The 15870-nt window shown below is 42.2% G+C and overlaps 1 protein-coding gene across 7 annotated transcripts in view; it reads right to left on the reverse strand.

The window, feature by feature from the left end:
• Positions 1–738: 738 nt before the first annotated feature.
• Positions 739–15870, reverse strand: part of NFX1 (nuclear transcription factor, X-box binding 1) — an 81487-nt gene continuing 66355 nt past the window's right edge. For 4 of the 7 annotated variants that reach the window (XM_013062916.2, XM_004765337.3, XM_013062915.2 and 1 more), the window contains exons 17-24: positions 15116–15189; positions 13527–13628; positions 12549–12590; positions 5486–5584; positions 4650–4716; positions 3341–3486; positions 2277–2381; positions 739–1022 (exon numbers count right to left, since the gene is read on the reverse strand). In XM_013062916.2, the coding sequence (XP_012918370.1) occupies positions 950–1022; positions 2277–2381; positions 3341–3486; positions 4650–4716; positions 5486–5584; positions 12549–12590; positions 13527–13628; positions 15116–15189 (708 nt within the window). In that variant the 3' untranslated portion in view covers positions 739–949. Of the gene's footprint in view, positions 1023–2276; positions 2382–3340; positions 3487–4612; positions 4717–5485; positions 5585–12548; positions 12591–13526; positions 13629–15115; positions 15190–15870 lie in introns of those variants that run through there. The other 3 variants (XM_013062917.2, XR_006608920.1, XM_045087911.1) reach the window with 3 other exon arrangements.

Raw genomic sequence — 15870 nt, forward strand, 5'->3', positions numbered from 1 at the left:
CCAGAGGGCTGCTGGGAAAAGTCCTGGACCATCCACATATTTCTGTGATTACTTAAACCGAAGTTCAGAGTTCGGAGACAAGGAGAGCCAGTACAGCTGCTCCTGGACTGGGAGAAAGCAACACAGGAAAGGTCAAGCCACCTGAAACCCTTTCTCAACCAAAAAGGAGTTAGGGCTAACTGGCCAGTACACAGAGGCCACAGTGTGAACCAGGCAGGAGGAGCGTGCTCTCTGTCCTCTACCATCGTGGCATATCTAGTTAAACTGTCACAGGATAGGCCCAGTGATGTAGTATGAGCCACGCCTCTGAGCTCCAGAAAATGGAATTCTGTAAAGCACCCTGACTCCTTTCCTAGGTCTAGAACTGATGGCATTAAGAACCCCCAAGATAAATTCGGCCAGACAGACCTATGAGAGTTTTTGGTTAAAGACACATTTTTTTTGGTTAATCACAACACGTGTGATTCTGGATGTATCTGGTATTTTGGACTAAGAAGTTCACTTGTGCTCTTCCGAAGATTGTGATCAGTTTGGATTAATCCAAAAAGTGAGGTGCAGCTGATGTTGCATTTTTAAGAAGAGTATGGAGAATTGGGACAACTGAGTCTATGAGTAAATACCACTTTTAGGCTAAAATTCTGGTTTGTTCAAATCAAACCCAATGTTCCCCCGGCCCTCTGAGCAATCACAGTGATGGTGGAGGCTCTGCAAATACACCAGTGACCATCAAGTCAGAGATCTGGCCGTACTGAAACACTTTATACACACAGAATAGAGGACAAGGAGATTTCTGACACACTCATGCTTTGGACGTATCAGTACAAGACAGTATATGAGACTGTGTGTGAGTCCACCAGGCAGTTAACTGGGAACAAGCATGATTTATCTGCTGGCAAACAAGTCTCCATCACACCTAATCATTCTTTTATCTAAGTGCATCTTGATCTTCTCAGTCCTGGACATCAAAGTAGTCAATTACTGGTTCCTTGGCTATTTTCTGTAAATTACTGCTTGCAGGATTTCTGAAAAGCAAACAAAGAATAATCAATTTTTTCTTGTTTGGGGGAAATAGACTGAAGCCTACAGAAAGTTAAGGATCTGCTGATTTACCATTTGCAAAGCTTTGATAAGACACTGGGGCCCACATGAGCAGGGAACTATTTAAAATTTGGTGATGGGCACACAGGGGTTCACTCTATTAACACTATTTCTCTACTCTGAAAAGTTTTCCACAATAAAGTTTTATACTAAAATAAAGCAAATAAAGGGGGAAAAAAGCATGGCATGAACAGGCCAAAGATCCCACATGGTTATGATGAAGTGGTACTGGACACAGCTGTGGAACAACATGTGGAATACCTTCATGTTTCCCAAACCACTGCCCATGTGGATATGGAGCTGAGCTGACTAGAATCCATGCCGTCTGCTCTCCAGGGGTGAAGCAGGGCTGGTTCTGGGGAACTACGTTAATCTAGACAATCCCTGCCAAGGTTATACCCAGTGGGCAACACCTAGCTGTCCTGTCCAGTCCTCGGGAACACGACTGCCAAGGCCACCATGGTGACCCTGTAGAACTGCCCTTTCCACCCTCCCATAGGTTTTGTATAAGAGGTTCTGGTAGGGCTGCTGTGCGGAAGGCCAGAACAGCATTGGGGGACCCTGCATGGTTTCAGAGCAACTTTCGGCAATGCTGCCTCAGTCACAGTAAGGGAAAAAGGGATGGTGCTCCATCCCTGCTCCTGAAACCTGCTGCTTGCCAATGTGGTTTTCTTTTCTCTTTAAATTATGAATACATGTTTTTGTTGTAAAAATTATTCAAACCATACAGATGACAGATCAAAACACAAAAGTATCCACCTACACTGCAACCCTGACCCACTATCTGACTTTCACCTCCAGAATAACTTAGTGAACCATGTCATGTTCCTAAATGCTCTGGTGTGACAGACTGAATCCAATTCCCAGTGTCACCACCTACACCACAGAAGTTATGTCCAGTGATTTTTTCCCCAGAGGGACAGTGGGCACTACAAACATCAAACTTGGGAGCTCTCGGACATGAACAAAGGTCTGACATTCCAGTCAAACCTGACTTATTTGACGAGATCGGGCGCGTTCAGGGTGGTATGGCCGTAGACCAAACCTGACTTATTTGAACCAAGCACCCCAAGGTCAGGCCCAAGAGGCAGCCAATGGCTAGTGGAGTCCCGGACAGTTCAGCCCCTGCTGTCTCCTCTGAATACAGGGCCTTTGGAAAGCAGCTGAAGGATCCTTACTTGTCGGTCTGATGTCTGTGGTGAGGAATTGGTGGTGGAGGCCGTGACTGCATTTCCCTTTCAAGGACACCTGTCAGCGTGGTAGGAGGACAAATGGACTTCCCTCTGATAAAAGTCAGAACACAAAGTATTGAAAAATGAGACTTATTTGTGGAGATAGGCAGACCGCTGGAAATCCAGTCAGGACTTTCAAACGGGCTGCTGCTGAGCGCTCTGATGTGACCCATCTCCTCTCAGGCATGGTCACCGTCATTTAACCCTCATCCTTCCACCCACCTCTCCCTGGGCCTGTTATCTGTTCCCTCTGGTCCCGCACTTAAGTTTTCTTCATTGGTAAGGACCTACTCTGTCAAGTTCTGACAGTGATCCTAGATCCTCTCTATCACACCAGCTCACACTACAGCCTTAGTTTCCTCTAATGGCAAACACTGTTTACGGGGGATGCCCTGAATCAGAGTCCAGCATTTTTTGATTTCATCATGCCAGAAGGACAAGGGAAAAAGGGATAGATAGATGCGATGGCCAGGCACTCAACCCAGGTCCTTAGGGTCTGTTCCCTGTGCCTGGCGAAACGCTACCTCCTGTGTTGCTCATAAATTGGGCAGACAAGAGGCTTGAATGTCTTTAGGCATGTCTGTCCTGTGGACTGAAATATGGGCTTTGCTCTCTGTTTCAGAGCTTTATTTTTTTGTTTTTTTATTTTTTAGAGATTTTATTTATTTGACAGACAGCAAGCATAAGCAGGCAGAGTAGTAGGCAGAGGGAGAGGGAGAAGCAGGCTCCCCGCTGAGCAAGGAGCCCAAAGGCGGGTTTCAATCCTAGGACCCTGGGATAATGACCTGAGCCGAAGGCAGTTGCTTAATCGACTGAGCCACCCAAGTGCTCCCTGGCTCAGACCTTTAGATCAGACCTTTTGATCATATCAGAAAGGCTAGCCCAGAAGCAGATTTTCTATCTATTCTTCTAGGAGAGGAAGTAAGGCAAGCAAATGTTCATAGACCTTGCTTCCGAGGTCCAGTTTGCTGCAATGAGCAGTTCTTCCTGTGATAGAAAGATCAACCCACCTGACTGCAGTGACCACGACATTGCGCTTTGGTTCACTGTCATAGCTCACACTCTCCAGGCCATACACTTGGGCCAGGTCATGGATGATCCGGCGATGGTCTCTGTTCATGGGAGGGAAGCAGTGGCTCTTCTTACTATTCTTTCCCTGTATTGAGGGAAAAGATGACGGATTGATAAAATCATCCTGAAATCAGAATATACTTACAAAGGTCCTTCCCACCACACCAAAACAGCAGGGCTGACAAAGAGGTGGCTGAGTTTTAGAGCACAGGGTATTCTGCTGGCTGCTAAGCAAGCCAAGGAGTTTGGGAGGATGAGGTCTGATGCACTTCCTTTATCTATTCTGTGAGTCACAACAGCAGCAGCTGGCCGGGATTAGGGATCAGGGGAAGTGAAAAGAACCTAAGAGGACAGTATAATGGTTCCTCCTAATGGGCTGGTAACTGGGGAGTAAGTGATATACAGAAGAAATGACTAAATAAATAGAAGACATAAAATAAGACAGTCTCATTTCTTACAAAAATACGTTCTACGCTAAAAATTTTTAATGTGCACATACATGGAAAGCAGGGAAATACATTAGTGTATGTTTGCTAGTTAGGAGAGGAACAAGGATTCCATTTTCTCCTTCAGGTCAGGATCCCGGGAAATGGGAACAGAAGGAAGAGAGAGAGGAATGGCAGGGGCTAAGGGAGATGGCGGGAAGGAACTCCACCTTCATTAGATATGGAGCTAATACAGGCATCTCATCCTGTAGATGATAGTCTCCACAGAATAAAGAGAGAGCCATCCTGGGGTTGGCTGCTTCTGACTAAATTTGAGACTTTTCTCCTTAAAGCTACCTCCAGGACAAGGGTTTCACTATCTTGAGGGAGTCTATCTCACTACTCTTCAGCTCTAGTCATTCAACTTTTGATCTTTACCCAAGGGCTTTTAGCCTGCTTTGGAGGTAATAAAGAACAAGTGTGCCCTCTCATAAAATAGCCCCTCAGAGATCACGTCTTCCTGTCTCCACAGTCATTCAGCTGTCACTACTAAATGCCCCCTGTTGTCCAGAGCTGCTTCACCCAATCTTAGCCACTGAGCTAAGATTTTTTTATTTATGCTAAATTTGATCAAGAATATCTTTGCTGAACCAGGACAAGGCTTCCATGGATGTTATAATGGCTGGGCTTTTGGGGAAGATAGGGATCATCAAGAAGCTGTGACTTTTTCCTATAACTACTCTACACTGATGGTGTTTCTGGGACTCGATTTTTTATCAAGCTGGCCTTAGAGATATGTCCAGTTGGATGTTTTGACTTCAACCTTATTCACGGCCTCCACAAGGGCTTCCATTTCTTTTTCAATGTCACTGACAAACTTTAAATCCTTCCTGAAATGAGAAATCATCACAGTTAATTTCATCTGTTTCTGCTCTTTGAGAATCCCTTCCACCCACATTCTCTGCCCATTATCTGCAGACAATGAACAATGTGGGCAGAAAAATGGCAAAGGGTAAGAACTATCAGCTAACAGAAGGTTGACTGTGACTAACAAAGGAAGAGAAAAAGAGAAAACAAGTATGGGAGAGGAGAAGACAGAAGGAGAAAGAGCTGTCTGAAGGACCAGGAAACAGGAAGAAAATAAGAGCTGTTATTGCCCAAGTGAGGGCCCACGTTGGCAGCCCATCACTCAGTTCAGGCTAGTCCAACCAGGCCCTAGGCAGGCCCAAACTTCTACTACATGGTCCATACACCCACAGCCCCCACAACCCATGCATAATTCTTCAAGGCGACAATTGTGAGAAATCAAGAAAGGATTTTTATTAAACATCATAATCTCTTATATGTATAAACTTCAAATGGCTCAATCACAGAGGAGTATTTATTAGTTCCTACATCTTAAAAGAGCAAATACTCTTGCAAACCACACTTAAGAAAGCTGGTAACAGGGGAGCTTAGGTGGCTCAGTTGTTAAGCGTTTGCCTTTGCCTCAGGTCATGATCCCAGGGTCTTAGGATTGAGCCCCTCATCAGCAGGAAGCCTCTTTCTCCTTCTCCACTCCCCTCACTGTTTCTCTCCGTCAAATACATAAATAAGATCTTAAAAAAGCAAGCAAGCAAGCAAGAAAGCAAGCAAGCAAGCTGGTAACAAGTTACATACCTGGCATCCTCTTTTAAACTGTCACTGAATTTTGACCCTGAAGAACGTACATTGAAAGGATCAGAATCCTCAGTAATATGAAACGCCTCTGCTAACCGCCTGAAAATAAGAGAGAAGTAAGTAATAAAAGGAAAAGGGCATGAAAACTTTTTACAGTAACACAGGACAGCCCACCATGTCTTAAGTTCTTAAGGTACTAACGATGCCATTTCAGCAAACACAATTACTAGGGAAGGAATAGCAACAACTTGGGAGAAGATATGATTTTGTCTTCCTAGAAGAAAATAAGACAAATCTAGGTGGGTCTGAGTGAACCAAATGGGCTGATACTGGCAACTTGGGTTATCTGGTGAAGAGAAGGGGGGCAGGAAATGAGAGCACTGGGAGTGCAGTGGGGCATGGCAGTCTCTGAGGTTTTACCTAAATATCTCATACATACATACATAAGGTAGACATGTACACATTAAAACTAGAATCATCTTACAGAAAATGTGGAAAATAAAGAGAAGAATTCCACTAACAACCTAAGCAAAAAATTTCAGTACACTTCCTTTCAGATTTTTTTCCCTTTAAGTCATCGCAATTAGTGTTTATAAAACTTGGCATCTGGGGCACTTGGCGGGCCCAGTCAGTGGAGCATGTGACTTGGGATATCTGGGTTATAAATTCAAGTCCCACAGTGGGTGAAGAGATTACTTAAAATAAAATCTGAGGGTGCCTGGATGGCTCAGTCAGATGGGCATCTGCCTTCAGCTCAGGTTTTGGTCCTGGGATCGAGTCCCGTGTCAGGCTCCCTGCTTGGTGGGGAGCCTGCTTCTCCCTCTGCCTCTGCCCCTGCTTGTGCTCTCCCTTTATCACTCTCAAATAAATAAATAAATCTTAAAAAAGAAATAAAATCTTAAAGGAACAAAACTAAAAAAATCCCAATTTGGCACCTTTTTTTCACCTATCATTATATGATTGGCATTTCTCATATTACATTTGTTTTTCACATTTACTGTTTTAATAGATGCATAATCTTCTAATTATGTATTTACCAGAATTTACTTAAACATTCCCTAGTTTCTGAATATTTTAAGTGACATGATATCACTAGGCAAAAAACTTTTAGGGTTATTTCTCTGGAAAATATTTCCAGGTGTGGGATTACTAGATAAGATGGTCAGACTATGAGTAACACAGTCTGAGAGCTTTCCACAGCTGCCCACTTGTGTTCTGACTGCCAGTGAACGAATCTCATGGCATCTCAGCAATACCCAGTTATGTCTTTCTTTTGTAAAGAGAGATAAAATTCAGGTTAGCACTTAGTACAATTTTTGTTTACACTGAAATAGGGGTCTCTTGCACATTTAATGCCCATACATATGAATCTGATTTAAGCTTAATTCTAAAAATTTCAAGAGAAATTTTCGAGAGTTTTGATGTTGTGATTAGTCAGCCAAGAATTAAAATTTAAACACCAATAAAACATATCAGTGGGCTGAATTTGGCCTGCCAGTTTTTCATTTCTGCAACAGAATATATGCTTGCAACTTGAGATGGTATTTTTTTAAGATTTTATTTATTGATTTGACAGAGAGAGAGCACAAGTAGGGAGCAGCAGGCAGAGGGGAGAGGGAGAAGCAAGCAGCTAATGAGGGGCTCAATCCCAGGACCCTGAGATCATGAACTGAGGTGAAGGCAGACGCTTCACTGACTGAGCCACCCAGGTGTCCCTAAGATTTAAAATTTTTTTTTTTAAAGATTTCATTTATTTATTTGACAGAGAGATCACAAGTACGCAGAGCAGCAGGCAGAGAGAGAGGAGGGAGCAGGCTCCCTGTTGAGCAGAGAGCCCGATGTGGGGCTTGATTCCAGGACCCTGAGACCATGACCTGAGCCAAAGGCAGAGCCTTAACCCACTGAATCACCCAGGCGCCCCAAGATTTTTAAATTTTTTTTAAGATTTTATTTATTTATTTGACCAATCACAAGTAGGCAAAGAGACAAGCAGAGAAAGAGGAGGAAGCAGGCTCCCTGCCGAGCAGACAGCCCAATGCAGGGCTCGATCCCAGGACCCTGAGACCATGTCCTGAACCGAAGGCAGAGGCTTTAACCCACTGAGCCACCCAGGCGCCCCAGATTTTATTTATTTATTTGACAGAGAGAGACACAGAGAGAGAAGGAACAGAAGCAGAGGGAGCGGAAGAGGGAGAAGCAGGCTTCCTCCTGAGCAGGAAGCCTGGTGTGGGCCTCGATCCCAGGACCCTGGGATCATGACCTGAGCTGAAGGCATGAGCCTTAACAACTGAGCCACCCAGGTGCCCAAGATTTTTAATTTTTAAAAAATAATCTCTACACCCAACATGGGGCTCAAATTCATAACACTGAGATCAAGAGTTGCATGCTCTACTGATGGAGCCAGTCGGGCACCCCATGTATTTTTTTAAATTGGCATTTCTTTTTCTCCTAGGTCAGTGGGTATTAAGAAAGAATCTCTATATAGTGAGGACCATTATAGGTCATCATTCTAAAACGGAGGAGAAATTCAAAAACAGAGAGCCAGTTATTTTTCTTAAAAAGATTTTATTTATTTGAGAGAGAGAGAGAGAGAGAGGCAGAAAGAAAGCACAAGTTGGGGAGAGCGAGAGGCAGGCTCCCTGGATCCCAGTATGGGGCTTGATCCCAGGACCCTGGGATCATGACCTAAGCCTAAGGCAGACGCTTAACTGACTGAGCCACCCAGGCACCCTGAAAGAGACAGCTCTAATCAATAACTAATTACTGAGGATAACTAATAACTAATTTAATCCTCACAACAACTGTGGAAGGTACATATTGTCACTGTCTCCACAGATTTTTAAGAAAATTAAAGCTTCAAAAGAGAACATGACTTGCCGAAGGTTACATAGCTAAGTGATTTGTGAAGGCAGGATTCAAATTCAGGCAATCCGACTCTAGTCTACTATATAAACTGTCTCGAACTACACAAAGGTGCATTTCTACGCTTTAGAGGCCTTCTGTGTATTCACTACAGCATTTCTGAATACTCATGACTCAGTTCATATTTTGTTACTGAGAACACTTTGACTGATGGTTCCTAAAGGTCAAGAGTTTGAACAGCAGTTATTACAGAGTTCACCATAAGGGTCAAACCAAGGGAAATTTGGGCAGCACTATTATTTATTATATACTTCCTATGCATTTAGCCACTTAAAGAGGTACTGTTAACAATAGTGGAAAGTCAAATTTCAAGATAAAACAGGACTGTACTTTGTCTGAACTTGTCTGTTTTTGTTTAATATGAGAAATTTTCAAAGTGACAAAGTTTTATTTTATAATGATAAAACCATCGTAAATTCAAAATATTTTAAGTCAAAAATGCATTTAATACATCTAACCTACCAAACATCATGGCTTGGCCTAGTCTACCTTAAATGTCCTCAGAACATCTGCCTTAGGTTACAGTTGGGCAAAATCATCTTACACAAAGCTCATTTATTTTTTAAGATTTTATTTATTTATTTGAGAGAGAGAGTGTGTGTGCTCATGGAAATGCGAGAGTGGGGACAGAGGGAGAGGGAGACAGTCTCAAGTCAACACCCCACTCACTGTAGAGCCTGACATAGGGCTCAGCCTCACGACCCTGAGATCATGACTTGAGATGAAACCAAGAGTCAAGACGCTCAAATGACTGAGCTACCCAGGCACTCCACAAAGCCTATTTTATAATTAAGTGCTGAACATCTCATGTAATTTACTGAACACTGTATGGAAAGTGAAAAACACGATGGCTATATGGGTACAGAATGGCTGTAAGTGTATGGATTGTTTACCCTTGTGATTGCATGGATGACTGGGAGCTGTAGTTTGCTGTCACTGCCCAGTATCATAAGAGAGCACTATACTGCATATTGCTAGCCTGAGAAAAGATCAAAATTCAAAATTTGAGGCATGGTTTCTACTAAACGTATATTGTTTTTGCACCACTGTGAATCTGAAAAATCGTTAAGTCACTATAAGTTGGGGACTGTCTGTATACCAGTTCACCTAAATTCTCCAACTGTTAACATTTAGAGGGCTATACCTTTTAATCAATCTGTTAGAACCAGGAAGTCTGCTGGTCACTGAATAAATGCCCCTTAATCTAATAAAGAACATCCTCAAATGACTAACAGAAAACATCATATTTAGTGGTGAAACATTCAAAGCTGTCTGCTATCAGTAATGTTGATTATCACTACCTCCTACTCAACACTGTACTGGAGGCTCTAGCCAGTGCAAAAAGGCAAGAAAAAGAAAAAAGTTAAGAACTGTAAAGAAATAAAACTACTATTGTTGGATGAGGGCATGAAACAGTAAGTGAATTGAGCAAGGTTGTGAATACAGGTCTATAAACACCAATTCAATTTCTATACAGCAGCAACAGGCAATTAGAAAATTAGTTTTTATTTATTTATTTATTTGACAGAGAGAGAGAGAGAGAGAGATATCACAAGTAGGCAGAGAGGCAGGCAGAGAGAGAGGGGGGAAGCAGGCTCCCTGCTGAGCAGAGAGCCCCATGCGGGGCTCGATCCCAGGACACTGAGATCATGACCTGAGCCGAAGGCAGAGGCTTAACCCACTGAGCCACCCAGGCACCCCAGAAAATTAGTTTTTTTAAAGAAAATTAAATTTTAGAAGTGATACAGGAAGGGAGAGGAAAGGAGGTAGCTGAGCTAAAAAAGAAGTGATACAAGAAAAATTACCATTTAAAAAAGTGTCAATATCAAATAGCAAGGAACAAATCTACTGCAAGTTGTATAAAATCTGTATACAGAAAACTATAGAGTATTATTGAGAGAAATCAAAGAAGGCAGGAATAACTGGAAGGATATACTTTGCTTACGGATTAAGAGACTTAACACTATAAAAACGTCAAATCTTCCCCAACTGATCTATAAAGGAAATACCAATTCAATAAAAATCTTAGTAGTTTTTTTGGGCAGATACTGATAAGCTAACTCTAAAGTTTAAAAGGAAATACAAATGCTCATGAATAGCCAAGTTAATCTAAAAGAAGAACCATGCTTGAAGAGACATACTATCAGATATTAAGACCTTTATTGTTATAAAGGTACAACAATTAAGAGAGTGTGATACTAGTGTGATGGAGGATAAGGAGTTCAGCAATAGTATGAATACGTAAAAAAAAAGTATGAATATGTGATTTAAGACAAATGGCACTGGGGCACCTGGATGGCTCAGTGGGTTAAAGCCTCTGCCTTCGGCTCAGGTCATGATCCCAGGGTCCTGAGATTGAGCCCCGCATTGGGCTCTCTGTTCAGTAGGGAGCCTGCTTCCCCCTCTCTTTCTGTTTGCCTCTCTGCTTACTTGTGATCTCTATCTGTCAAATAAATAAACTATTAAAAAAAAAAAGACAAATGGCATTGGAAAGACTGGGAAAAGGACATTTCGATGACAGTATTGGTCACACGAACATGCATATGGAAGAAAACTAAATTGTGAACTCTCCTTAAACCATGTTCAAAAAAATCAGTCAACTGTAGCTCTAAACATAAAAAACATCAGTCTCTAAGGAAAAGACTAATAAACTGGACTCATTAAAATTAGAAACTTCTGCTTATCAAAAGATACCATTAAGAGAGTGAAAATTGAAAGCATGAAGTACAGGAAAATATACTATATAAAACCAGTAAAGGATTCACATCCAAAAAATATAAAGAACTCCTACTAATCAATATAAAAAAGAGAACACAATTACAAAATAAGCAAAAGAGCTGAATAGGTACTTCACAAAAAGGGATATCCAAATTGCAATAAACATAAAAAAGTATTCAACCTCATTAGTCATCAGGGAAATAGAAACTAAAAGCTCAATGATATCTGGGTATACATTCACAAGAATAGATTAAAATTAAAAAGACTAACAATTCTAACAGCTAATAAAAGTGTAGAGCAATGGGAACTATTACCCTGGTGGTAGAAGTATAATGTGACACAATCATTTTGGATACTGTTGCATAGAGCTGACTAAAGTTGAACGTATGAATACCCTGTTAAATCAGTAATTCTGCTCCTAAGTTTAAAACTAACAGAAATGAGTATGTATATACAGCAAAGGGAACATACTGATATTCTTAAAAGAGCATTATTTGTAACAGCCCAATAGTGATAACCACACACGTACCTATTAATGGCAGAATGATAAATTATATTATCTTAATACAATAAAATATCATGGAGGAATGCAAATGAACAAAGTACTGCTACATGCAACAAGAGGAATATCACAAATGTCATAAAAGCCAGACAAAAATGCAAACTATAAGATTTCTTCATTTATATAAAGTTCAAAATAGACAAAACTAATCCAAAGTGTTAGAAGTCAGGATAGACATTTTAACTTGGTGAAGTATAGGAAAGTATTCTGGTAATTTTCTATTTCTTGACCTGGGTGCTGATTACACCACTGTATTTACTTTGTGATGACTCACTGATCTGTACATTTCCAATCTTTCTATATGTATGTTATACTTTAACATAAAAGGTCATTAAAAAAATTTTAAGCTTCGGGGCGCCTGGGTGGCTCAGTGGGTTAAGCCGCTGCCTTCGGCTCAGGTCATGATCTCAGGGTCCTGGGATCGAGCCCCACATCGGGTTCTCTGCTCTGCAGGGAGCCTGCTTCCCCTCTCTCTCTGCCTGCCTCTCTGCCTACTTGTGATCTGTCTATTGAATAAATAAAAATCTTTAAAAAAAAAAAAAAAAAAAAAAAAAAAATTTTAAGCTTCTTATCTCCATTGGAATCAGGAAGTCTCCAGTCAGTGAGTAAGTATGCTGTGGCATGTGATGTTTATACTATGCCCCAAACCAACAAGCCCATGTTTCAGAAATATGCTGAAATCACCTAAGTGGTTTATCCTTAGATACTTATATTTCAGTTCCTGATGATTGAATTTCTCTTGATCTCCAACAGCAGCAAAAGACTCAGAGCAGGTGCTGAGTGAATGCTTGAATGGTTGCTCCTTCCTATTAATTTCACAGAGCTCAAGAACAAGTAGATAAAAAGCAGGAAATGACTTACTTTTTCCTTTCCAAGGCTAAACACTCCTCATCACACTCCAGCCTTGAGAAACAAATGAAACAGATAAAGTCAGGGCACAGATTTTTCACAACTCCTACCCAGCAGTAAGTTCTTTGTCAACCTGGGAACAGAGTAGACTCTGGCCAAAAACATGGTTACATGAGGTCCCTCTCAAGAACAGGTTGGGGGGCCTCTGGGTTATGGGACTCGAATCTAGTAGGAGTCCTCAGAAGGGCCTCAAAGGGTCTCCAAAACACTCCTAATGACCCCCTGACAGCCCCAGCTCTTCCCCCCTCCCGCCTTTTTATAGATTTTATGTATGTATTTGACAGAGAGAGAGTACAAGTAGGCAGAGAGGCAGGCAGAGAGAGAGGGGGAAGCAGGCTCTCCGCTCAGGAGAAAGCCCGATGTGGGACTCAATTCCAGGACTCTGAGATCATGACCTGAGCCGAAGGCAGAGGTTCAACGCGCTGAGCCACCCAGGCATCCCTACCTCCCTCTCTTGACACAGCTGGTTCTCTTGGGTTTGGCTGGACACATCCAGGTCTCTGCTCCCCCTGGCTATTGTTTGAAGAGAGGCCTAGAAAAGTCTCTTCTAGTCATAACTATATCCTGAGTAAGATTTGTGGCAATGGACTGAGTGTGGTCTTTTAACATCAAATGTCTGTTGAAACACCTGTCTGTGCAAGGCTTTGCTGTGGGAGATAGACAAATGAATGGTTCCTACCCTCTGGAAATTAATTCTTTTTTTTTTTTAAGATTTTATTTATTTATTTGACAGACATCACAAGTAGGCAGAGAGGCAGGCAGAAAGAGAGGGGGAAGCAGGCTCCCCACTGAGCAGAGAACACAATGTGGGGCTCGATCCCAGGACCCTGAGATCCATGACCCAAACCGAAGGCAGATGCTTAACCTACTGAGCCACTCAGGTGCCCCTGGAAATTAATTCTAACACAACACAAACATTTTAAAAATTACCTGGCTTGGTGAATTTCCTTCTTAGTAATTAACTTGCTGATTTCCACTGAATCGCCAAGCTGCATGTCTGTTATTTTAGAGGCCATGGAAATAGCAGCTATTCTGAAGTATAAAAAAGAAAGGAAGAAAAGGCATTGCAGTTTCACAGGAGCGTCCTAATACTAGGTATATAGAAGACTTCAAATTGAATCTATGCTGGACAATTTGTGGGCCTCAGAAACCTACATACTATGAACTACCCACACGCTTCTGTCCTATCTCCTTAAATTCTAAGTAGCTTCATTAGAAGCAATGAGACAGTCTATTCAATCCCCCTTGCATATCCAGGCCAATGCCTGGCATTCAGTCAGTATTCAAACGCACTAATGTCAGAGCCACTCTGATGTATTCTTCTTAGTCCAAAAATCCTATCTCCATGACACATCTCTGCATGTAATCAGAGACACATACAGCCACCCTCCCTAACACCTTCACCTCCTTACTGAGATCCCTTTCTGGCCACCCAGTCCCAGGATTTAAGGAGGCTACAAAGACAATTCAGAGAATAGTCAGAAACCCCCGCTACAGAAGAGGAGCACAGGACTTTTCCTGGCTGTGCCACCACAAGTGGCGGGATGTTAAAGCAATTCATGAAACTTCAGGACATCTTCCCTTCTGACCCCATGGCGTAATAAGACCAGAAGGGAGAGAGACAAAGAAAGAGGAGGAAAAAGAAAAAAGATATTTTACAAATGAAAGTTAGGGAAGGAAAGGGACACAAAGCAGTACTTTTTTCTTTGAACCAGAAAAACTAGATTCAGGAAATTTTACTTCATTAATTAATTATTTTTAGAAAACTTTATTTTAAACAACTTTTCAGGGGGCACCTGAGTGGCTCAGTCAGTTAAGCATCTGATTCTTGATTTCGGCTCAGGCTGTGATCTCAGGGTCATGGGATTGAGTCCTGTGTCAGGCTCTGCATTCAGTGGTGAGTCTGCTTAAGAGTCTCTCTCCCTGGGGTGCCTGGGTGGCTCAGAGGGTTAAGCCTCTGCCTTCAGCTCAGGTCATGATCTCCGAGTCCTGGGATTAAGCCCGACATCAGGCTCTCTGCTTGGCAGGAAGCCTGCTTCGCCCTCTCTGCCTGCCTGCTTGTGATCTCTCACTCTCTCTCTGTCAAATAAATAAATAAAATCTTTAAAAAAAAAAAAAAAAGATTATCTCCCACTACCCCCAGCTTGTGCACAAATTTTCTTTTCCATTTAAAAATATTTATTTATTTATTTATTTATTTGAGAGAGAGCGCGCTAAGGAACACGTAAGTGGGAGGGAGAAGGAGAGAGAATCTGAAGCAGACTCCACGCTGAGTGCAGAGCCTGACTCAGGGCTCTATCCCATGACCACTAAATCACGATCTCAGCTGAAACCAGGAATTGGACACTTAATCGACTGAGCTAACCAGGCGCCCCTGCACAAGCTCTTTCTAAAAAAAAGAAAAAACTTTCCAAACTTGACAAAAGTTCCAAGGACTCGACAATAAACATATGTATACACATGTGTACTTTCTGTAAACTGAGATCCACCACTGTTAGTTAACATTTAAGAGCACTAACCTTTGATAAGTACTGGAAGCTTCAGAGCAAATCATCATCTCTTTTCTTCGTCCACATTCACAATGCAGCTCTATCTGCAATAAGATTAACATGGAGGGACTTTTAGCACATGGAAACCATAGGAACAGGCAGGTTTCACTTTTATTTTTTTAGAAGATTTTATTTATTTATTTGAGAGAGAGAGAGAGAGACAGCGTGAGAGGGGAGAAGGTCAGAGGGAGAAGCAGGCTCTCCATGGAGCTGGGAGCGTGATGTGGGACTTGATCCCAGGACTCTGGGATCATGACCTGAGCTGAAGGCAGTTGTTTAACCAACTGAGCCACCCAAGCACCTGACAGGTCTCACTTTTAAAGCCTCTCTCAAATCAAACCATGGCAGAGGATACAATGAGTGTCTACCCTTCAGGATGGAGGAAGCTAACCATGCATGCAAACTGATGTGGTAGTTGACATGCTAGGAGGGAATGGTTCATTCTACGATGACTCCTTCTGGGAATTACTACTGGCCTTACTTAACCCTACCTGAAGGGGCAGGCCTAGAATGAGGTTTTTACCACTGAACCTGGCCAGGACCATCCAAAGCCTAATCAAGTCCACCTCATCCATCTGCTTTCATCTCCTCAGGGAGGCCTTGCTTAGATCCCTCAGAACAGACTAAATTGCCCACTCCCATGTTCTTACAGCGCCCTCTACAAAGGTGCAATTTCTTGTTCACCACAGTCATAATTCGTTATCTGAGTAAGTAGGCAGTATCTG

The sequence above is a fragment of the Mustela putorius genome, unplaced genomic scaffold (genome assembly GCF_011764305.1).
Source record: "Mustela putorius furo isolate JIRA1106 unplaced genomic scaffold, ASM1176430v1.1 tig00001584_pilon_pilon_pilon, whole genome shotgun sequence".
Classification (NCBI taxonomy): Eukaryota; Metazoa; Chordata; class Mammalia; order Carnivora; family Mustelidae; genus Mustela; species Mustela putorius.